The following is a 23,128-nucleotide window of genomic DNA, read 5'->3' as shown; positions in this document are numbered from 1 at the left end:
CTGGGAGTTCTCGGTCCACATACTGCCTAAGCCTGCCTTGTAGAATTTTAAGCATAACCTTGCTAGCGTGTGAAATGAGCGCAATTGTGTGGTAGTTGGAGCATTCTTTGGCACTGCCCTTCTTTGGAATTGGGATGTAGACTGATCTTCTCCAATCCTCTGGCCATTGCTGAGTTTTCCAAACTTGCTGGCATATTGGGTGTAGCACCTTAACAGCATCATCTTTTAAAATTTTAAATAGTTCAGCTGGAATATCATCACTTCCACTGGCCTTGTTATTAGCAGTGCTTTCTAAGGCCCATTTGACTTCACTCTCCAAGATGTCTGGCTCAAGGTCAGCAACCACACTACCTGGGGTGTACGAAACCTCCATGTCTTTCTGGTATAATTCCTCTGTGTATTCTTGCCACCTCTTCTTGATGTCTTCTGCTTCTGTTAGGTCCTTACCACTTTTGTCCTTGATTATAGTAATCTTTGTATGAAATGTTCCTTTCATATCTCCAATTTTCTTGAACAGATCTCTGGTTTTCCCCATTCTATTGTTTTCCTCTATTTCTTTGCATTGCTCATTTAAGAAGACCCTCTTGTCTCTCCTTGCTGTTTTTTGGAAATCTGCATTCAGTTTCCTGTATCTTTCCCTATCTCCCTTGCATTTTGCTTGCCTCCTCTCCTCCGCTATTTGTAAGGCCTCGTTGGACAGCCATTTTGCTTTCTTGCATTTCCTTTTCCTTGGGATGGTTTTCGTTGCTGCCTCCTGTATAATGTTACGAGCCTCCATCCATAGTTCTTCAGGCACTCTGTCCACCAAATCTAAATCCTTAAACCTGTTCCTCACTTCCACTGTGTATTCATAAGGGATTTGATTCAGATTGTATCTTACTGGCCCAGTGGTTTTTCCTACTTTCTTCAGTTTAAGCTGGAATTTTGCTATAAGAAGCTGATGATCTGAGTTACAGTCAGCTCCAGGTCTTGTTTTTGCTGATTGTATAGAGCTTCTCCATCTTTGGCTGCAGAGAATATAATCAATCTGATTTCGATGCTGCCCATTTGGTGATATCCATGTGTAGAGTCGTCTCTTGTGTTGTTGGAAGAGAGTGTTTGTGATGACCAGCTTGTTCTCTTGACAGAACTCTATTAGCCTTTGCCCTGCTTCATTTTGAACTCCAAGGCCAAACTTGCCAGTTGTTCCTTTTATCTCTTGATTCCCTACTTTAGCATTCCAATCCCCTGTAATGAGAAGAACATCCTTCTTTGGTGTCATTTCTAGAAGGTGTTGTAGGTCTTCATAGAATTGGTCAATTTCACTTTCTTCAGCTCCGGTAGTTGGTGCATAAACTTGGATTACTGTGATGTTAAAAGGTCTGCCTTGGATTCGTATCGAGATCATTCTGTCATTTTTGAGATTGCATCCCATTACAGCTTTTGCCACTCTTTTGTTGACTATGAGGGCCACTCCATTTCTACTACAGGATTCTTGCCCACAGTAGTAGATATGATAGTCACCCGAACTGAATTCGCCCATTCCCTTCCATTTTAGTTCACTGATGCCCAGGATGTCGATATTTATTCTTGTCATCTCATTTTTGACCACATCCAGCTTACCTCCATTCATGGTTCTTACATTCCAGGTTCCTATGCAATATTTTTCTTTACAGCATCGGACTTTCCTTTCGCTTCCAGGCATATCCGCAACTGAGCGTCCTTTCGGCTTTGGCCCAGCCGCTTCATCAGCTCTGAATCTACTTGTACTTGTCCTCCGCTCTTCCTCAGTAGCATGTTGGACGCCTTCCGACCTGAGGGGCTCATCTTCCAGCGTCATAACTTTTATATGCCTGTTGTCTTTGTCCATGGAGTTTTCTTGGCAGGGATACTGGAGTGGCTTGCCAGTTCCTTCTCCAGGTGGATCACGTTTAGTCAAAACTCTCCACTATGACCTGTCCATCTTGGGTGGCCCTGCATGGCATAGCTCATAGCTTCTCTGAGTTATTCAAGCCCCTTCGCCACGACAAGGCATTGATCCATGAAGGGGCCTTCATACATTATCTTGAACAAATTCTTAGACAGTGGAGAAAGGGGGGAGAAATGTACTTGAATCATGTAACTTGTATCTCCTGGTGTGCTATTGGCATAGTGTGTGAACACTTAAAACCTAGCCAGGTTTAAATCCTCTGGGGAGTATTCAGTACTAGGCCTGCCTCAGAACAGACTCATTGAAATTGATGAACATGACTAAGTTAAATCCATTCATTTCAATAGGTCTTCTTGGCGCTGTGGTCTAAACCACAGAGCCTAGGGCTTGCCGATCAGAAGGTTGGCGGTTCGAATCCCTGCAACGGGGTGAGGTCCTGTTGCTCAGTCCCAGCTCCTGCCAACCTAGCAGTTTGAAAGGATGTCATAGTGCAAGTAGATAAATAGGTACCACTCCGGCGGGAAGGTAAACCGTGTTTCCGTGCGCTGCTCTGGTTTCGCCAGAAGCGGTTTAGTCATGCTGGCCACATGACCCAGAAGCTGTCTGTGGACAAACGCCTGCTCCCTCGGCCTGTAAAGCGAGATGAGCGTGCAACCCCAGAGTCGTCCGCAACTGGACCTAACAGTCAGGGGTCCCTTTACCTAAGGAAAAGTTAAATTCTACCCTCTCTCTGATGGGATGCTTCTACAGAATCAGTGTTCAGGAACATTTCTTTTAAACATGCTTGCTCTCCCTGCAAAGTATACAAGGGAGTTATAATATGCAAATACACATGTCAATATTAATTCTGAGTCTAAACTCAGGGGAGCTTTTATCTACTACTTTGGGCCCTTTTTCAAAACAGAAAAAAAGGCAAATGTTTGCATGAGAGGAACATGCAGAACAATTAAAGAGTAATGTGTTATCTTTCAGCCCCTCTAAGCAGAAATATTAAAGATCAGAGAAAGGGGCTATTATACACACAAGCACCAATCGCACTACAAGAATAGCTCATTTACTGTAAGCCTAAAGCAGGGGCCCCAAACTAAGGCCCAGGGCCCAGATGCGGCCCAATCGCCTTCTAAATCCGGCCCGCGGACGGTCTGGGAATCAGCATGTTTTTACATGAGTAGAATGTGTCCTTTTATTTAAAATGCATCTCTGGGTTATTTGTGGGGCATAGGAATTTGTTCATTTCCCCCCCCCCAAAAAAAATAGTCCGGCCCCCCCAGAAGGTCTGAGGGACAGTGGACCGGCCCCCTGCTGAAAAAGTTCACTGACCCCTGGCCTAAAGCTACTGTAACTCTTCGGATGCCATTTACCAAAAAAGATAATTGGTGAGGATTTGAGAAGTGTATTGAATCTGCAACGTTTGTTCTACAATGGCTGTGTGTGTGTTCAATGTAATCTTCAGGTCGGCATTCACCTTGTAGCTCGGTAACGCTTCCTAACTTTTATCCTGTGGAAAAGGAACCAAGAGTTTTGCCTTTCTGCAGTGCCTGCTTCAGACCTTTCTGCACCTTTGTGCTGCATAGCGCTTAGCCCAGGCATCCCCAAACTCGACCCTCCAGCTGTTTTGGGACTACAAATCCCATCATCCCTAGCTAACAGGACCAGTGGTCAGAAATGATGGGAGTTGTAGTCCCAAAACAGCTGGAGGGCCGAGCTTGGAGGTGCCTGGCTTAGCCCCTGCAGGAAGCGACAGAAGGCCACTAAAAGTAATGCTGTTAAAACTAGGCTTCATCTATGCATCACCTGGAGAAGTGTGGTTGCAACCAGAAATATACTGGTATATCTTCCAATTGTGGTTGCACCATAGATTTACCTAATAGCATTGTGATATTGGCAGTTTTGTTTCTGATTCCTTTCCTAACGATCCTTAACATGGAATCTGCCTTTTTCACAGCCGTCCACACATTGGGTTGACATCTTCATTATGCTATCTACTATTGACACCAAGGTCTCATTCCTGGTCCTTCACCACCAGTTGAGAGTAGACAATATTAGATGAGCTGGACAATAGTCTGACCCATTTCAAAGCAGCTTCTAGGTTCCATGCAACTGATATTGTGGAAAACATGTACCCTCTCCAGAATAACTCTTCTTCCCTCGATAGAGAAATGTTCTCCTAACCATAAGGAGCTCTTTGGCCATGTGAGAAAGGCAGTCTGTGTCACAAGGGCTCTGCCAGAAACACCATATGATGTGCATTAAAAGCTCCACAGCTGCATCACTGACCACCTTGGATAAAAGGATGGGCAAAGGAATATCAGTTGAGCAACTTCATTCCTATCTCTCAGAGTTTCTCTATCCTTTTCATTCCCTCCCAACCCCACACAGTAAAAAAGTTGTTAAAAGAGATAAAGCACTTCTGAACTGGCATTAGGCTTGTGTTAAACCTAAACCACATGAGAAAATAGTGGAGCCATCCAAGTTGAAGAACCGAACACCGACATGAAGTCATAAATAAAATGCTCTTTGGGAATAGCGGGTGGTCCAGTTGGCAGGCGCTTCCGTCTCTCTGCCCTTAGTTCGATGCAACCATCTTTCTACGAATGCCAATAGTTTTCCAATCATAAAGGCATATCTCTGTGCTAAGTGAAAAGGGGTTTTAACACATTTCTCCAGATTGGTGTACTACACAACTTTCAATAGTGGTGAGGAAAGACCATAGATCAGTGCTAAAGTAAATGTTTGGTATGCAGGCAATCCCAGGTTCACTTACCAGTTTCTGTAGGTCTTAAACCCTGGGGAGACTCTGCAGGTCAGTGTGGACAGGACTGGACTAGAGTGACCAATGGTCTGACTCGGTTTAAAGACATCAGTATAAGTTTCTGCACTTAAGCAGGAAGAACCAGCTGCACCAATATAAGATGGGGGACACAGGGGCGTAGCCAGGATAAAAATTAGGGGGGCAAGGGGCGGGGCAAGGGGCGGGAGGGGAGGGGCCACAGTGAAAATGTGGATGGGGCCACGTGGCCTGCGCCTCCCAGGTCTTCCGAGGAGGCGGCCCCAGGCTCCCGCTCCTGGCGCGAAGCTCCAGAGTCGCGCAGGGAACGCGGGCCTGTGGCTGCGTCCTCCGCGCCTCCCAGGTCTTCGGAGGAGGCGGCCCCAGGCTCGCGTTGGGAGCGGGAGCCTGGGGCCGCCTCCTCCAAAGACCTGGGAGGCGCGGAGGACGCAGCCACAGGCTCGCGTTCCCTGCGCGACTCTGGAGCTTCGTGCCGGGAGCGGGAGCCTGGGGCTGCCACACTGCTGCGCCCCTCAGCCTTTGCTTCTAGGGGGGGCAATTGCCCCCTCCTGCCCCCCCTGCCTACGCCCATGGGGGGACACCTGGATGGCCATGTGAAAAGGATCATTCTAGGGGTCTTAGGGGACCACAAACTTTACATGAGTCAACAGTGTGATGCAGCAGCAGCAAAAACAAAAAACATGCTATTCTAGGCTGCATCAATGGAAGTATGGTGTCCCGATCAAGGGAAGTCATAGTACTCTGCCTTGGTCAGACACACCTGGAGTACTGTGTCCAGATCTGGGCACCACAATTTAAGAAGGATTTTGACAAGCTGGAGCGTGTGCAGAGGAGGGCAACCAAGATGATCAAGGGTCTGGAAACCAGCCTTATGAGGAACGGTTGAAGGGGCTAGGTTTGTTTAGCCTGGAAAAGAGGAGAGTGAGAGGAGATATGATAGCCATTTTCAAACATCTCAAGGGCTGTCACAAGTCACAAGAAATGAGATTCTGACTAAACATCAGGAAGAACTTTCTGACACTAACAGCTGTTTAACAGTGGAACAGATTCCTTTGAGAGGTTGTAGAGCAGGCATCCCCAAACTGCAGCCCTCCAGATGTTTTGGCCTACAACTCCCATGATCCCTAGCTAACAGGGCCGGTGGTCGGGAAAGATGGGAATTGTAGTCCAAAACATCTGGAGGGCCGAAGTTTGGGGGTGCCTGTTGTAGAGTCTCCTTCATTCAAGGTTTATAAGCAGAATTTGGATGGCCATTTGCCATGGATGCTTTAGTTGAGATCCCTGCATTGCAGAGGGTTGGACTAGATGACCCTTGGGATCCTTTCCATCTCTACAATTCTTTGATTTTATGATAAGGCAGCTTCCTATGTTCCTACTGCCGTGCTGCATGCAATGTGCACAGGTCAGTGACTTTGCTGGTATATGGCGTGGCTCCTCCCTTCATGTGTTTTCCTGTGACAAGGATTATTAGACAAAGCACAAAATATTTTAGCCTGTAAACCATACCCCAGGGTGGTTTATACAGTCCATAAAGTGCAGCACCTCATAAAATCTGGAGCCAGCCATATTTCCCTGCATGGTTTGGAGAAAGTTGATAGGAGGTTTCTCTCTGTGTGTGTTAGAATACTAGAACCTGAGGTCACCCAATGAAGTCGATTGTGAGAAGATTCAGGACAGACAAAGGGCTTCTTCATATAGGAAACCACTATCACAATATACAGTAATGGCCACCAATCTGGGTGGTTTTAAAAGGGGATTGGATAAATTCATGGAAGCTGAAGTTATTGGTGGCTTCAAGCCATGGTGACTATATTCTCTCTTGTAGCAGGTGCCTCTTCACCTCAATTTGTGCTCTGCTTGTGTATTTGTAAATAAAGCAAACATGACAACGACCCCTTAGGTCAGTGGAGGGGGGGCCTGTTTAGGGAAGTTTTTAGTGTTTGATGTTTTATTCTGTTTTTAATCTGTTGGGAGCTGCTCAGAGTGGCTGGGGAAACCTCTTTTGGCCTGCCAGACCATTTTGGCCAATCCACCAGGGCCGTCTCTAGGCCTGGGTCCGGTGGCGCGGGGCACCAGGGCGCGGGCCACCAGGGGCGCTGCTGTGCCCGCTGAGAGGCGCGGCTGAGGCGGCCCCAGGTGCGCCTCTAAGCTGTTCAGCAGCTTCAGGCTGCTCTCGGGAGGCGCGCGGGCCTGAGGCCGCCTCCGCCGCGCGCAGGGGCGTCGCAATGGGGTGAGCAGCATCCCTTGGCCCAGGGCTAGCCCTATGGCAGGCTGGGTGGTGCAGTGCAGCGGTGCCAGTCCGCCCACCATGCTGGGAAATGGGGCGGGGGGCGCCGGAGGGATCCATTGTGCCAGGGCGCCGGGCATGCTTAAGACGGCCCTGCAATCCACATCTGCCTGTCCTGCACCTGGCATCATAGATGGCATGGGGGGGGGAGTCAGTACAGCTAAGTCTGGGCTGAGAAGGGATTTGCTACACCTGGTTGCTATGGCTTCAGGCAAAACTGTGGTAGGTAAGCAGCCCCACCCACTTGACCCGCAAGGAGTGGGAGAAATAAGGATCTGGCTCACCAGCTGACCCCAGTTCCTCATCCTTGCATCTCTACTGTTTTCTCATCCAACGGGAACTAAACCCACTAGGGCCTCCCTTGAAACTGCTTGCCACTTGAGAAATGGGGAATGGTTACATGCTTAAGAGCACTACTGAGATGTCTGGCACTGTAACAAAGAACATAAATATCTGCTGAGCGAGATCTGTCCTGGAGGAGAGAAAAATCCTTGCTTCTGTTCTCTGGCCAAGATGGTCCCAGATGTTGTAATGTCTGTAGCGTCCACATCCTGCAACCTTCCGCACTACTTCATTTGTCTCCTTGACTGAGAATTCTGTGTAGAGGATTGCTGCAAATGAGAGCCATTGACCTTTTCCCTCACTCATCCTGCCCTTATGTTTCCATGCCAGCTAGAGCGCATTATTGAGGAACACAAGGAAAGTCATTGATAAATATTTATTAGCTAATTAAAATGAGCCCCTTCTACCACGACCACTGAACTTACTAACCTAGGAAGCGTCCGCAGTTAATATTCAGTGCTCAAAAGCAATTAGAAATTTGGGGTGCTTTATTTTCAATATTTAAAATGTGCATATCTCAGTTTCTGGCTGCACCTAAAAGCTCTTGTCTCTATGTAATCAGAATGCAACAGGCCCAACTGTTGAGCTCCCACACACACACACACACACACACACACTTGATATGAGCTGACATACGCCTGGGCATTTCAGCCGCTTTTCAAAAATTCTGCCCAGATACCATTTTCGACAGACAAATCTCGGACATATGGCAGCCCTTATAGATTTAGATATCTTGGGGGTTGGGTATTTGATTTTCTCTGAAATGCTTACTACCTTTGACCAGAAATTTGGGGTGCTTTATTTTCAATATTTAAAATGTGCATATCTCAGTTTCTGGCTGCACCTAAAAGCTCTTGTCTCTATGTAATCAGAATGCAACAGGCCCAACTGAGTACATCTTTGGAATGGCTGTCAGTTGTGTGTGTCTCTATACTGGCATTTAAACCTACAGAATCCAGGTATTTGATCAGGAGTAACGGGGGTAGTGGATCTCAAGTATTCTTCTGCTCTCAGCAAAATAGTAAACTGATGTCCCCTTCATAGCTGCCAAGTTTTCCCTTTTCTTGTGAGAAAGCCTATTCAGCATAAGGGAATTTCCCTTAAAAAAAGGGAGAACTTGGCAGCTATGGTCCCCTTCCTCATACTGGATCATAAAACACCAGGTTTGATGCCACCTGCTCCTCTTAAATGATCCTTGGCACTGGCACTGATTTCTACCATTTGCCTTTCCACTGATTCCCAGCCTTCACTGTGTTCAATCCTCTCTTCACACCTGAAGAATAAATTTTTATTTTTTTTTAATTTTTGTACTGGAAAACCCAGAGAACTGTTTTGTTGGAAGCAAGAGATTGTAGAGAGTTTGGGCATGAGTCGTTGTTGATATGTGATTTTAAGTACTGTCATGAATTGCTACCCACTGCCCCATATGGTGAGCTGCGGTATGGCAATGAGGGGGAAGTGACTGATCCAGAAAGGCTCATACTAATGAAGACCAAATGCAGGTTGCTTTAGAGAAAGGATGAGTTGGTGGTTTTCCAAATGGGGAGACTAGGAGATGAGGAAAACAGAGTGGACAGAGCTCAAAGACTTGGATGCGATTTCTCTGCTTAGAAACTGCTGACATTGCAGACCTCACCTATAGTCAGAGCTACGTGCTCTGGAGCCCATTGTAGGTCACCAGTCTGACTGCAGGTAAGATCCACAGGCCAACATAGCAAGCATGCATTCAAAATCCCTAGTGGCGCTTGCATCTATAGTACACACACACAATAGGAAGTCTGAGTAGACCATCTGTGTTCAAATTCCAGTTAACACACCATTAATCTGAATGGGCAACATCGGAGTTCAGCAGAACCATAAACCTCAGATGGATGGAAATTTGGGTATTTCATATATACATCTACCGAAAGAGAGCTTTAGAATGTTGGAAAATGTGCGCAGGATTAGAAATATATATAATTTGACTTTGCTGGAAAGTACATAATTTTCCTCTGGAGACCCAGTAATGCCAAACCTTAAGTATATTTCAAAAGCTTTGTAAGATCTATTTATTTGGTCCAGCTTTTGTGGTCAGGGCTTAGCCAGAATGTAGGGGAATGGTGTTAATACATTTTATATTTCTGTTGAACTTCAAGTTATTTTTATATGTGATGTGTTGTAAAAGACTTGTTACCTGCCATTTTACAAAGTGTACTAGACGGTCTTTAAAAATGACAGTGAATGTTTTTTCAAAGTGGCGGTGGGGAGCTAATGTTACCCTTTTCATGTTACTCCTGTAATGAGAAAACTGAATGCTTTTGTCTTTGGGGTTTTTTCCAGGGGCATATTGCCCAAGGTATGTAGCTGACTAGAGACCACAATGTCTAATTCAAATCATAGCAATGTTGACATTCGTTCTTGCTTACTCCATTGCCTATAGAGGCTCAGATTTATTTGGTTTAAGCTATAATATAAATTCAAACCTATTTCACTGTAGCAAACCTAGGTCTTGTGGTTTCCTGAGTTAGCTGACATATAGCATTCAGGTACTGTAGATACCCAAGTACAAAATACATGTACCTGTATTTCTACATGTGTCTGCTTCAGAAGTGACTTGGCAAGCCAGGCCTCTCCAATCTGGTCCCTTCCAGGTGTTGTTGGACTCCCAACTTCCATCAGTCTCAGCCAGCATGGCCAATGGCCAGGAATAATGGGAGATGCAGTCCATCAAAACATCAGGATGGCTGTAGGTCGGGAAAGGCTGATACAAGAATAGAACCTTAAGTACAGAATGATGCTGACAATCCTTGATAAGTTGAGGCTCCTGTTCCCCACACAAACTACAGTTTGGAGGTGAAGCCCTGGCAGTAAAACCAAATTGAGACTCGGTGTGATGTAGTGGTCAAAGTGCTGAGCTTTGATCTGCTGCTTAGCAACAATGAAAGCTTACTGGGAGGGCTCGGACAAGTCACCATCTCTCAACCTCTCAATCTACCCCACAGGGTTCTTTACTCTTATCCTACCTGATGCCCCCAGCAAGCTTGTGAGGGGAACCGAGGTCTTCTAACCACTCTCAGGAGCCTTAACATACTACAGTTCCTAGGATTCTTTGGGGGAAGCCATCACTGTTTAAAGTGGTATGATACTACTTTAAATATATAGGTTTTTCTCAAAGTGGGCCTATTAAAATCAATAGGCATGGCTAACTCATGTCCATTCATTTCATTGGGTCTACTTAGTTATATAAAACTTAGTTCTATACCACTCACTAGAACTGCAAGAACTTAAGTTTTGTGAAGTTCTGACAGATACTGTATGCTGAGTTTTTAAAACAGCGGCCTTACGAATATACCATTAGTTTCTAATTCTGCATATATAATCACTTTCAGGTTGTATTATAATTCATCTTCATTTACCCTTTCATCTTTTTTCCCCCTTCTCATCTTCCATTTCAGACCAAAACATCTGTTATTTGGGCTACTCCAAACATTTCCTTTATAATCCCGCTGTGGGTTATAATATTAGCCATACTCCTTGGACTGCTGGTTTTGGCTATGTTGACCTTAGCATTGTGGAAGGTATGTAATGTATTGGTGTTAAACTAGAGAAGATGATACCAAAAAAAATGGGGAGTGGGGGGGGGTGGAATGTGTGATCTTCTGAGCAAAAGAATCATGGACCTACGAGAAGGGTGTGTTATTTATTTTGGATCGCTGACATGTTTGTGTTTCTGACCTTTCAAAAGAGGTGGCTTGTTTGCATTATCGAAGGCTAGTTAGAAGTGAGCAGTGAGAGATTGGCTGCGATTCCCAAGACCTATGATCTTCTTTTGTCTGGGGAATTTAAGATTTCGGCAGCATGCCACAATGAAGCATCTCTAGGTTTGTTTCTCCCAAAGTACCTCAAGGAATTATCTTTTGAAACATGATCGGGCACCCCCTTCAGAGGAAAAGAAATGTTATCTTTTTAAGGCTGCAAGTGATTTTATTTTAATATTGGTAGGCTCTGTTTGATGTTTTTACTACATCACTAAAGTCTTGCAATCGCGGAGTCACTAGCAGTTTACAAGTTTTTGTTTCAGGGACTTGGAAACAATTGACTTCAAAGTACTTAAAACTATGTCTCTGATGTGTAAACGTTTTTAATTCCAGTTTGATGGGTGCCATTTCCCACGGTGGTCTATATCATGTCTATTACTGACCACGTTGAGTTCTGAATCCTCTTCCAGTGTTTTCCTAGTTATTTCATCTTCCTCTTTCCTTCCGTCTTCCCCCCTTGGTAAGCACTGCTGAAACAGGCCTCTGTAAGAACTTTAGAAGAGCCTGCTGTATCAGGCCAATGGCGCATCTAGTCTAGCATCATGTTCTCACAGTAGCCAATCAGATGCCTGTAAGAAGCCTGCAACACCACTCTGCCTACCAGCGGTTTCCAGCAACTGATATTCAGAAGCTTTGCTGCCTCTGACAGTGGAGGTAGAACACAGTCATCATGGCTAGTAGCCATTGATAGCCTCGTCCTCCGTGAATTTGTCTAATCCTCTTTTGAAGCTATCCATCACTGCCTCCTTGTAGGAGCATCGCTTTACACTTGTTTACATTGAATCACATTTGCCATTTTACTGCCCATTCACTCTGCGAATGGTCCTTTTGGAGCTCTTTGCCATTTCTTTTTGTTTAAACAACCTAGAACCATTTAGTATCATCAGCAAACTTTGCCACCTCACTGCTCACTCCTAACTCTAGGTCGTTTTTTTATGAACTAGCTAAGAAGTGCAGGTCTCACTACCGATTCATGGTAGACACCGGTTTCTACATCTCTGCATTCAGAGAAATGCCCATTTACTATTCCTGCTGTCTGCTGCTTAACCAGATCTTGATCCACAGTAAGGTCAAGATTTGCCTCTTATTCCAGGAGTCTTTGGTGAGCTACCTTATTGAAATAGTTTTGAAAGTCCAGATACGCTATGTTAGTCAACCAGATCACCTCTGTCTATATGCTTGTTGACACTCTCAAAGAACTCAAATAGTTTCAAAGACAGGGCTTGTCCTTGCAGATACATGCTGGCTCTGCTTAGCAAGACTTATTCTTCTACAGGCTTGGTCATTTTATCTTTAAGAATACCATAGACACCACATACAAAAATTGTGTGTAACTAAATGTAACTTTAGATGTTTATTCATTTTATTTGTCACATTTATATCCCACCTTTCCTCCAACAAGCTCAAGGCAGAATCCCATAATTCTCCCCTCTCTTGTTTTATGCCCAAAACAATCCTGTGAGAAAATCCAGAAAGCCATCTGGTTTGGACATACTTTAACAATATGATAACACCGTTTATCAAGTGCAGTAATTTAAATCAAGGCCATTTAAATGGTTACTTAAATACCCAAGAAGAAGAAGAAGAAAACCTTAGTAATTGATTCAAAATCACATTTCCCATTTTATTACTAATGCATTTCTTGAGCAAGAGTGCATGCTAATTGAATGCTACGAATATTAAAATATATTGGTTGGCAACTAAACAGGACTTTTATCTTGCTAAGATCATAAGCCAACGTTTCTGTCATGTAGCCCACTACATGCCTTTTGCACTACAGAGTGGTGTCTGTTTAGCATGAATTTAATAGATTTTTTTTTTATTTGTACGTGTGCAAGAACACCAAATCGTTTAATGGAAGACATGGGCCATAATTGAGTAAACTTAAGTGTGCTAGACTGTGCCCTGAACTTTTTAGAAGCAAAGCTGACAAGTATTGTGTCAAACAGTAATGAGATGAAATGTAAATATTCATGTTGTTTGGTAGATAAGAGTGATGAATATTCATAACTTGCAACAATAATAAATGCAATACATGGTTTATTTTATCATATTTATAATAGTTGACCTCAGAAGTCAAATCTTGTTCCCCAGGGTTTTCCGTTAATATAGAATAGCAAGTTTAATGCAGAAATGAAATTATTTGACAGAGGGTCATAACATTTGGTTTTGAACTGGGGTTTTTTAAAACAACAACAACCCTGATACAATACAGTTAAAATAAACAACCTGAAACATCTGATTTAAAAGAAAATAAATATTTATCTCATGAGAAGAGAAGACTCCCTGGAAAAGACCCTGATGTTGGGAAAGATGGAGGGCACAAGGAGAAGGGGACGACAGAGGACGAGATGGTTGGACAGTGTTCTCGAAGCCACCAACATGAGACTGACCAAACTGCGGGAGGCAGTGGAAGACAGGCGTGCCTGGCATGCTATGGTCCATGGGGTCATGAAGAGTCGGACACGACTAAACGACTAAACAACAACAACAAATATTTATCCACCTTACAACTTGTTTCATGTCCATTTCAAACTTCTTTTTCCCCTTCCATCTTTTTTTTTTAAGTTTGAATATTAAGAATGTAGAAAATGCTCAGGAACCCTCACATTGACTTTTGGCTCCTGAAACAAATCATGTCAGTTCCAAGGTATCAGTTGGCAGTTCAGCAAGGAAATCCTCCATACATGGCAGATAGGCTTGAATAAAATTTGACCAGATCCTGCCAAAGCTTGGTTTCCCCTCTGCTTTTGCAGGAAGACAGCAAAAACAGGAGCTCTGTGAAGCCCCTGGCACACATGATAGGTGGGCTTGTTTTCTTCTTGGAGGGTCACAGGTTGGCCAGGCTTGGCACAGTAACTCAGAAGAACAGAGCAAGCATGCTTCTTGTTCCTATTAATCCTCCCAAAAGATCATTTCAAAGACTGCCATGCAGAGATTTAATATTTAAAAAGTGCATTCCATTCCTTTATATCATCTCTGTTTGGACATAAAAGATCCCCAAAGGATGGTGCAGATAATCAAATCCAGTCGCTTAGACTAGTAAGTCAAGCAGGTGAGAGGCTCTTGCCCAACACCAAACTCTTATCATTTCGTCATCTATCCCACACTTACATCTTGCTTCCATAGTTTGTGAACAGGTCAACTTCAGGACAGGTCAGCCACAGTGCAAGTTTGTATGAAATGGCAAGTGCACAGATAAGACTTGGCAGAGCACTCGCCAACTGTTCTGATCTACCCCACTAGATGATTCTTGGCTCACAGCTGTGAAGGGTTGCAGACTAGAGCACTGATGCTGAACACCTGGTTCCCACCAGCACCAGCAACACTTGCTCCACGGTCACCATCACAGAACCAAAGGTTGTTCACATTGCAAAGATGAAGAACTACAGAGTTGCCATTTCCCCAGGGTATCTTTGTCCCAGGGTATCTTCCGGCAGCATTGTCAATACATCACTGCAGCTACGTCTGGAATAGCATGGGAGGCTGAGGGTGGATTCAGATAAATAGCTGAAGTTATAAACAAGATGGTGCCAAGGTGGGTCAATTAATTTTTGTTCCAGAGGCTGTTTGTTCGTTGTTACACAGCCCTATTATGAAAGATGCAGCTCAGTCTTTACTCAAAAGCAAGCTGCGAGTATGATAAGATTGCAGACAAAGTGTGCTTATTTCCAAGGGGCTTATGACTTAGCAGGCTGAGTCTATATAACTATGACATTGCAGGACATTCAGGCAGCCCCTTTGCTGCTGCTGCTGCTGCTTCTTTTTTTAAAAATCACCTTAGAGTGGTTTCTCCATTTCCGTTAGCACCTTGACTGTTCAAATGAATTCACTTTTTAACTGAGTTGCCAAGGTGCAAACTCAATAGCCTTTCGTCCAGAATAGCTTGATTGATCTCAGTGGCTGTGATCAATTGATGCCACACCAGATTTTTTTGTTTCAGTTATTGCTCCTACAGGCAGTCCTGGCTGCTTTTGGGGGGCCTATTCAATCACATGCTGGACTTAGCCAATCACACAAATTTGTGGAGGCATTTAAAAACAGCTTCTGCGTGGTATATGCAACCAGTGGGGCAGCAAGGGGTTGAATGTTTGGAATCCCTGGATATTTGGTTGTGAGATCTTTTTAAGGCTTAAAAAGTACTCACAACCAGGTAACCAAACTGCTTTTTTATATATATACAGAGATGGTTGATTAAAATTTAAGGCAAAAGCACTGCCAATGCATATGTATTTCCTCTACATGTTTATACAGGTGTATGACACCAAGCCATAATGTCTAAGTCTGAGGGCAGGACCTGAAAAAGAGAGAGAAGATGGTTGCTTTGCCAACTCGTCTACACATAACTGTTTGTTTTCTTCCAGTGCGGCTTCTTTGACAGAGCGAGGCCCCCTCGAGATGACATGGCTGACAGGGTGCAACTGACAAGTGACAAGACTACTGACACATAGGAAGAGGAGAGTCCTCCTGGTCAAGAGCAGAAAAGTACAACAGATTCCACTTACCGGGAACTTTCTTGCCAAGATGTGGTCATAATCTGAACTATGCAGTGTTCTACGTATTCACTACATAAATGACCTTAGATGGGAAGACGAGAACAATGATCACTGCCTCAAAAACATAACCAGCTGATGAGCAGCAAAGAGAGAGAGAGAGAGAGTTTTATTTAAACAAAAGATCACTTGAGTCATTCACACGTGGATGGCATTAGAAGCACTCCTGTAGTCTGGACCATGTGGTGATGAAACGCCTATGTTGCTGTATGGCTTAAAGACAAAATGTTCAAACTCTACTGTATCATGACATAATGTTGTGGTGCCTCCCTAAGGATAGGAATTTCTATGAAACTCTGGCTCAGGGAGACAAGCAATATTGTTGGTACTGTGAAAGTACTTCTGACAAGCAAAAGTAGCCTTTAAAAACACTTTCCATAAGCGAGGCACAATTATTTATTTTTCCATCTTTTTGTAGGCTGGGCATCCTAACCAAAATAGGCTCTGAAGTTTTATACTGATGATAACATTACTTTGCATGTAAATAGAGTGGATGTATCCTGCACATTCCATATACCAGTTATAAGAGTCGGGACGGAAGCAAAAGTATATATTATTTTATAGGATGGAGTGTATGATAAAGAATTGCAGAATCACAGGCCTGGGAAGTGACCCTGAAGATTATAGTTCAACCCTGAACCCTAAGGAACATGACATAGAAACTTCCATTTATTTAATCGCCCCACACCGTGGACATAGCAGATTAAGGTTACCCACTATATCCTGATCGTCAAACAAAGAGAGGTCTGCCGTCCCATGTTAGAGACACAGAGTGCAGTCCTATACTCACATGAAAGTCTGGAACTTACTCCCAACAAAGCCTATATAGGATTGCAGCCTAATTGTAGAAAAGACAGTAGTAAATTGTGCATATTCAAGTACCTAATACAATCCTGTTACTGCTAGTAAGGTGAACTAAGAAGGGCAATGGCTCAATGACAGAGCAGTTGCTTTGCATGCAGAAGGTCCCAAGTTTAATCCCTGACATTTGCAGTTAGGACTGGGAGTGTCCCCTGTCTGAAAATCTGGAGAATTGCTGTTTATCACTGTAGATAATACTGGGCTCGATGGGCCAATTGTTTGACTGGGCAGCTTCCTGTGATCCTAAGCCACATACAATAAGGTGAGGCAAAGTGGGGGGAAATCAGCTGGCCAACCTGATTTGGGAGAAAACATCCAATGTAAATTAAACGAAATCAATTACCGGTAAGCCTTTGTTGCAAAACAAACCCCATTCACCAACCTTTCTTAAGGAAAGTTCAGCTTGGGCTCACTAGCGCACGTGAGCTTCCAACAGCCAGCATCTGCTTCCAATTGAAACAACCACTGATGATTCAAAGTGAAGAAGATGTAAAGTGAAAGAAAACCTCCCCTAATCCTAGTGTGGCACATCTGTAGAACAGATTAAAAATTACCTTTATAAATGCATCCAGATCTACCGGTAGTTTGAAACCAACGTAAAGGTCGTGTCTTTCTTTTTTGCTCCCATAGCTTTCCTAAGGAAGTTCCATACTTTTAGATATTTAGCGAACCATTTGGAGACACTTGGACTTATAACAACCCATTCCAGCAAGTCTCTTTTGAACATCAGAGCTCCTGTGCATGTGTAGGGAACTCCTGCACATGGAATGGTTTCCCATTGATTTCAATGGAGAGGGCTAACCTGTGTGCATTCCTTTTCATGTGTGGAAACAAGCAGGGTGCCACTGAGAAGAACCGGGACATGGCTCATGGAGGAGCACCATGTACACGCCTAGTTTCTGAATTGCAATGATCTTTTTTATTATTATCCACGGTTGACTTTTGTTTTCCCGTTGTCTCTTACAAATTTATCTAGCATTAGTCCTGTTTGGACTAGTTTAGGCCCATTAATTTCAGCACGGCAATCACTGGACCTCATCCAGGAAGATTTCCAAGGTGTTCCTATAAACATGATCTTTCATAATAGCCACCAGTCCATAGACTTTGGAATGGCTGGACCAGATTAGCTTCCACTCATATGGTGAACCTTGCTTAAAACTGAAAGCATTGGGGCAAATTTGTTTTTTTAAAAAAAATATCTGCATGAGGTTTTGAACTTCCTGTACCTTCTATACTCATATCATTTGAATCCACAAGTAAAATGCTGAATGTAAATATTAACATTGCTCACTTTCTTGCCTTCTCCCTGCCTGGCTTGTTGAATTCATGTTTAGCACACTATGGCCCAGATTCAATCGTTCCCATTATCCTAATTGTTGCCTTGCCAAAACCCAAACTACTATTGCCAGAGACTGGGAAGAACAAACGGACAATTTGCTCCTGAACCCCTCATCCAATTAACTGTTGAGCTATGTTTTTACAGAGAACCATTCAGGGGGCAGGGGGCAGTTCTTGGTAGAAACAAGGCAGGGCAGTGAAAATGAGGGCTTCCTCTTGCTACAACCATTTTTACTTCTCTTATGCACTCATAATATGCAGAGGATGATTGCCTCAGGTATCAAAACCATGCTGCAGATTTCTACACCATTGCCAGCTTATTCACATATCCACCCTTGGAAAAGAAGTGAGTTGTATCTCTTTTCTAAATGCTGAATTATTGACTTAAAACCATAGTTTATCCAGAATGGTGACTTGGTTGAACACCTACACATTGACTACAGATGGATGAAACATCATTAGGAAATGCGGATGATATTTTTTTTCTATGTGCAATACTTTATATTATCTATGTACCTGGCGCTTGTTTACACTGGCATTTGCGATTCTCTGAAAACTTTTGAATATATTGATTAACAACCAAATAAAAAAAATAACTTCCCTGCCTTACTTTCAGGCTGTGTTGGCATGTGTTTAAAATGTTTTCAGTTTAATATGGGTCCTCTGATGCCACAAGATGTACTAACACAATGGAACCAGCCCATTGCTTCCCTATTGCGTGGACAGGCGGAGTCCCCCAAACCGCCAGGCGACCCGCTGAGCGGAATAAAGACGCATAACAGTGTGCTATGGGATTCAAATTGGTCACAACTTTATTAAGATTCAGATGTAGGGAGACCTTGGCTCAGGCATTGGGCGTTATCTTTCCCAGTCCCCAGCCAGGGTTCTGGGAGGCGTTGGGGTCATCCACATGTATGGGGGTTGGGGCTGGCTTTGGAGAACATATGTTTAAGCAGAGAGAGCCCGCCCCCTGTTCGCTGCCGCTGGAAGGGGGAAGTGATGACGCCTATTGGCATGGTCAAAGCTTCCCCCAATACCCCGATCTTGTTGCCGCAAAGGAAGTGAGGTCTCCGCCTCACGCCCCTCCCTCTAGGAAAATCGCCAAAGAATTCCACCCAAGGCCTGACACTGCCAAAGTTACAGGAAAGGCAAAACCTGCCAATGCAGGAAAATTCCTTTCCGACCCTTCAACAGCAACCTTGACGTTGCAGCGCCTGTGAACCTGTAGAGAAAAGGATAACCTGCAAAAGAACTTGAATGAGGGTGTGGAGGGTGGGAGAAGCTCTGGAACCAACTGGTGCTTGGAGATAAGATTCAAATTCTATTGTGTGAGCCGGACAGTCCCTCCCCTTTCCTGGCTATCCCCTGGCAACACCTCCCCAGGCAGGATTGGACTCTAGGCTTGGATAGGCGGAGACTCCTGGCATCCTACCTGGGAAGGCGGTGCCAGCCCCGAACTACCAGGGAGTGGCCTCTGGGATCAGGGGGCTGTGCGCGACTACACAAAAGTCTCCCCCCTATTGATGTGTGGAGTGGTCACTACCATGGGAATTTTGCAAGGGCTATCCTATGGCTTTCTTACATAGGCTGACCCCATTCATTTCAATAGAGAAGGCAGGTCCTTTGCACATCCTGCAAATCTGCTCCTCTATTTAAATGAATGAAATCAACACAGTGCAAGAAAGCAACTGGGCATTCATTGAAGCACCCAGAGCAATTGGGATTGAAATGAACTTGTATTTGATTCAGTTTTTTTAATATATATTTATTGGTTTTATAAAGCAAAACATACAACACAAAAAACACACAAATTACACAACAAAACAAAATACAAACACTACAATAAAAAAGATAGCAAATCAATCTTCTAACATAAATCTTTATCAACTTCCTCCATTCCCTCCCAACTACGTTTCTTTATATTACTTCCTTAATGCTTTTCAAATCTTGATTACAATCTTTTTTAATAATTATCTATACCTATTAATACTCTTAATATCTCATCAATACTATACATCTCTTATACTTATCTCAAAATATAATCCTATTCTAATAAATCTTAAAATTCAATACAATAATAACACTTAACTAAATCTTAATACATAATAAACTTAACTCACACTCTTCTACAACCTCCTTTTACTTCCAAATCTTTTGCTAAAAACTACTAATCTTACAATTCTTTTCTAAATAGACTTTAAATTTCTTCCAATCTTCTTCCACCGATTCTTCCCCCTGGTCCCGGAGTCTCCCAGTCAGCTCGGACAGTTCCATGAATTCTATCAGCTTCATCTGCCAGTTGTCCACCGTGAACCTGTATTTGATTCAATAGGGATCAACAATATATTAGTAACTCATTTTTCTTTTCTTAAGTTCAAATCACCACATTTCTGCATCAGTTGCATTGGGGGGGGAGTCACAAATATTTGTCAGTGATTAAGTGTGCCTTTTCTCCTTAAAAACATTTTTGCAAGTGATATTCCCCATTGCATTGTGCCATGTTATTTTCACAAATGTACGCAGTTTTGTGTCCAATTTGTGTACACTTTCCCCTGATACATGCAATGTAGTAGACATTTTAAATTGGGCAAACTCAGATTCAGGACATTTCCAGAAATGAGAGCTGCATTTCAGTTCAAACGTTGTTTTAGGGAACCTCAGTTAGGAAGATTCACATTAAAAGGCAAACCCAAGCAAAATTCCTCTCACATCCCTAATTCCTAGCCATTAACATTTCTTTGAATGAAGAGCAGTAATGGGAAGCTACAGAAATGGAAACAAGCACATCAGTCACGACTAGCTTGGCTGAAGTCCATTGGCTGCAGCTGCACAGTGTCACGAGAAGGCAAGTGAGAGGCGCATGAGCTGACATTGTTTACTTTCAGATCTCTAGTCCTTGGCATATTACACTCCCTCACCGAAGGGTTGTAGCTTTTCTGCTGTCAAGGGCTGCAGCTTTTTAGCGGTTTCCTTAGATTTGTTGATATAAATCAGAAAGTGAAAGCTCAGAAATGCTGTCTATGTGAAGTATGGGTATGACCAGGTCTTCATTTGAGGTAGGTTCTCAGACCAAAGTTAATATACCAGAATGCAATCCTAGAAACATGTTATCAGTTGACGAGGTTGCCCGCATTTGAGACTTCCTTTGTCAGATGTGACTTACCAAGGGTCATAACCAAGTCCATTCTACTCAGAGCAGACCCATTGAAATTCACACCCTTGGCCAGGCATCCCCAAACTGCGGCCCTCCAGATGTTTTGGCCTACAACTCCCATGATCCCTAGCTAACAGGACCAGTGGTCAGGTGTAGCATTCATGAGTAGACTCCCACAGTCGGGGATGATGGGAATTGTAGGCCAAAACATCTGGAGGGCCAAAGTTTGGGGATGCCTGCCCTTGGCCAACCCCAATCTCTCTCACCATCAAAAGAACACAAGCGAATAAAGGAGTACCAACACAAACAAAGCTGACATCAAGCCCTACATATATTAAGCAAAACAGAAACATCGTCACCTACTCCCACCCCCATCCACCCTCTATCTACCTCGTTTTCCCTCTTTCTTCTTAGTGTCTTAACAAATGAAACTGATTTGCAAAAATGATACATGTTAAAATATGAGACACACCTTTGTAATTCAAAAAATCTTTAATAAAAAATATTATATAAAAAAATTATTATAAAATTTATTACCCATCCTTCACCATCAGGTCCCAAGGCAAGTTACAATTAAAACCAGTCAAAGCGGATTACAATCACTGGAATAGGGTGGGCCCTGAAAACATCAGGCCTAGGTAAAGGAGTGTGTCTTTAGCATTTGCTGAAAGCTGTATGGTGAAGAAGCCAGATGCACTTCTGTGTGTATTCCACAACTTAAGGGCAGCCTAAGAGAATGTTATCTCAGGCACCCTGACCCTCAAGTCTGACGGAGGGAGACCTACCAAGAGAGCCCCTTCTGCTGATCTTAACATGCAGGAAGGTCTGTAAGGAAGGACTTGGTCTTTCAGCTGTTTAGGGCCAAAGTGTCAGGCTGCTCCCAGTGACTCCCAGTTGGTTGCCCAGGAGCAGACAAGGAAATGTTTGTTACTGTCCACTTCTTATTCAGTATTTACAGAGAGAGGCTATATAACCCAGCCTCTTGGATAATGGTGTTGTCCCAAGTGAATATCCACTTCTGTCTCTCCCACTTCCTGATTCGTCAATCTCATTGTCTCTCCTACGAGTGCTGGTAAGTGCCCTCTGTCTTTGAGATCTTTCTTCTTATACTTACAAGGCTTGCCAGGTTCTGGGAGATGGAGGGTCTGAAATGCTTTCTAAAGACACTGTGTCCGTCAGCTGTCGCACCCCCTGCTTTCTCCTCCTCCTCCTCCTCTTCTTCCTCCTCTCCCATTATTTCCCAAGTTTTCCCCTCATCTGCCTCTGAGCTGTGACCTCCCTCAAACCCCTGTTGTAAATCTAATCTGTCTTCCTCTTCCTCCTCCCTGGAAGGGTCAAATTGGGGAGGCAGTCTCCACCATTTCTCCTCTGCCTAGTCCCTGACACTTAAGTCATTAGGACTAAAGTGAGTTCCTTGAATTGAACCCTGAAACAAATGAGCAGCCAAATTGATGGGTCCACTCTCAGCAGAATCAATGTTGGATCCAACCTGTTGTGAAGGTCAGCAGAAGGGAGTAGCCAGGGGAAGGGTAAAAGCAGTGTAGGTAAGAGAATAGTGGAGGCAGTATCAGTGTAGCACCACAGTGCACTTTGGGACTCCCTTCTTTGACTTATGCAGCCCTGCACAGATCCTGTTTCACCTCTGTCAATCCAAAAATTCCTCCAAGGCCTATTCGGCTCAAGATTCAGGTTCTGTTCAAATCCAATTCTTGCTAAATGGTGCCCCAAGGCCTCTGGAATCTGCTGAGAAAGGCTATCCCACCTCGGGATCTGGATGCATACAAATGAACGTGTATGACGCCGGAGCTAGCAAGTCGTAAGCTTTACAAACTGTTTACTCATTCAGTTTCTTGCAACTGCCATTGCCAGATACACCAGCATCTGGGAACCGCTAAAGCTTGTCTTAAAACTCAATGATCAACAGGACAACAGAGAGTCCTAAACAGACGGTCGTAGCAAGCTTTCCTTTTCTGCAAAAAATAAAATAAAAAATTGCTTGACATACTGCCTCAAGATATTGTTTATGAGCGAGTTCTTTATTTATGCTTGCTGGCAAACATCCATGTTGTAATGCAGTCTGAAGTTAGTGCCTCTTGACA

General features: G+C 43.8%; 1 protein-coding gene across 2 annotated transcripts in view; it reads left to right on the top strand.

Moving 5' to 3' along the window:
• ITGA8 (integrin subunit alpha 8) overlaps positions 1-18,484 on the top strand; it is a 124,832-nt gene extending 106,348 nt beyond the window's left edge. For both annotated transcript variants that reach the window (XM_035129658.2, XM_060280785.1), the window contains 2 exons: positions 10,761-10,883; positions 15,488-18,484. In XM_035129658.2, the coding sequence (XP_034985549.2) occupies positions 10,761-10,883; positions 15,488-15,574 (210 nt within the window). In that variant the 3' untranslated portion in view covers positions 15,575-18,484. The remainder of the gene's footprint in view (positions 1-10,760; positions 10,884-15,487) is intronic.
• Positions 18,485-23,128: the final 4,644 nt, after the last annotated feature.

The sequence above is a fragment of the Zootoca vivipara genome, chromosome 12, assembly GCF_963506605.1.
Source record: "Zootoca vivipara chromosome 12, rZooViv1.1, whole genome shotgun sequence".
NCBI classification, from domain to species: Eukaryota; Metazoa; Chordata; class Lepidosauria; order Squamata; family Lacertidae; genus Zootoca; species Zootoca vivipara.
This window is presented reverse-complemented; position numbering and strand designations above follow the sequence as displayed.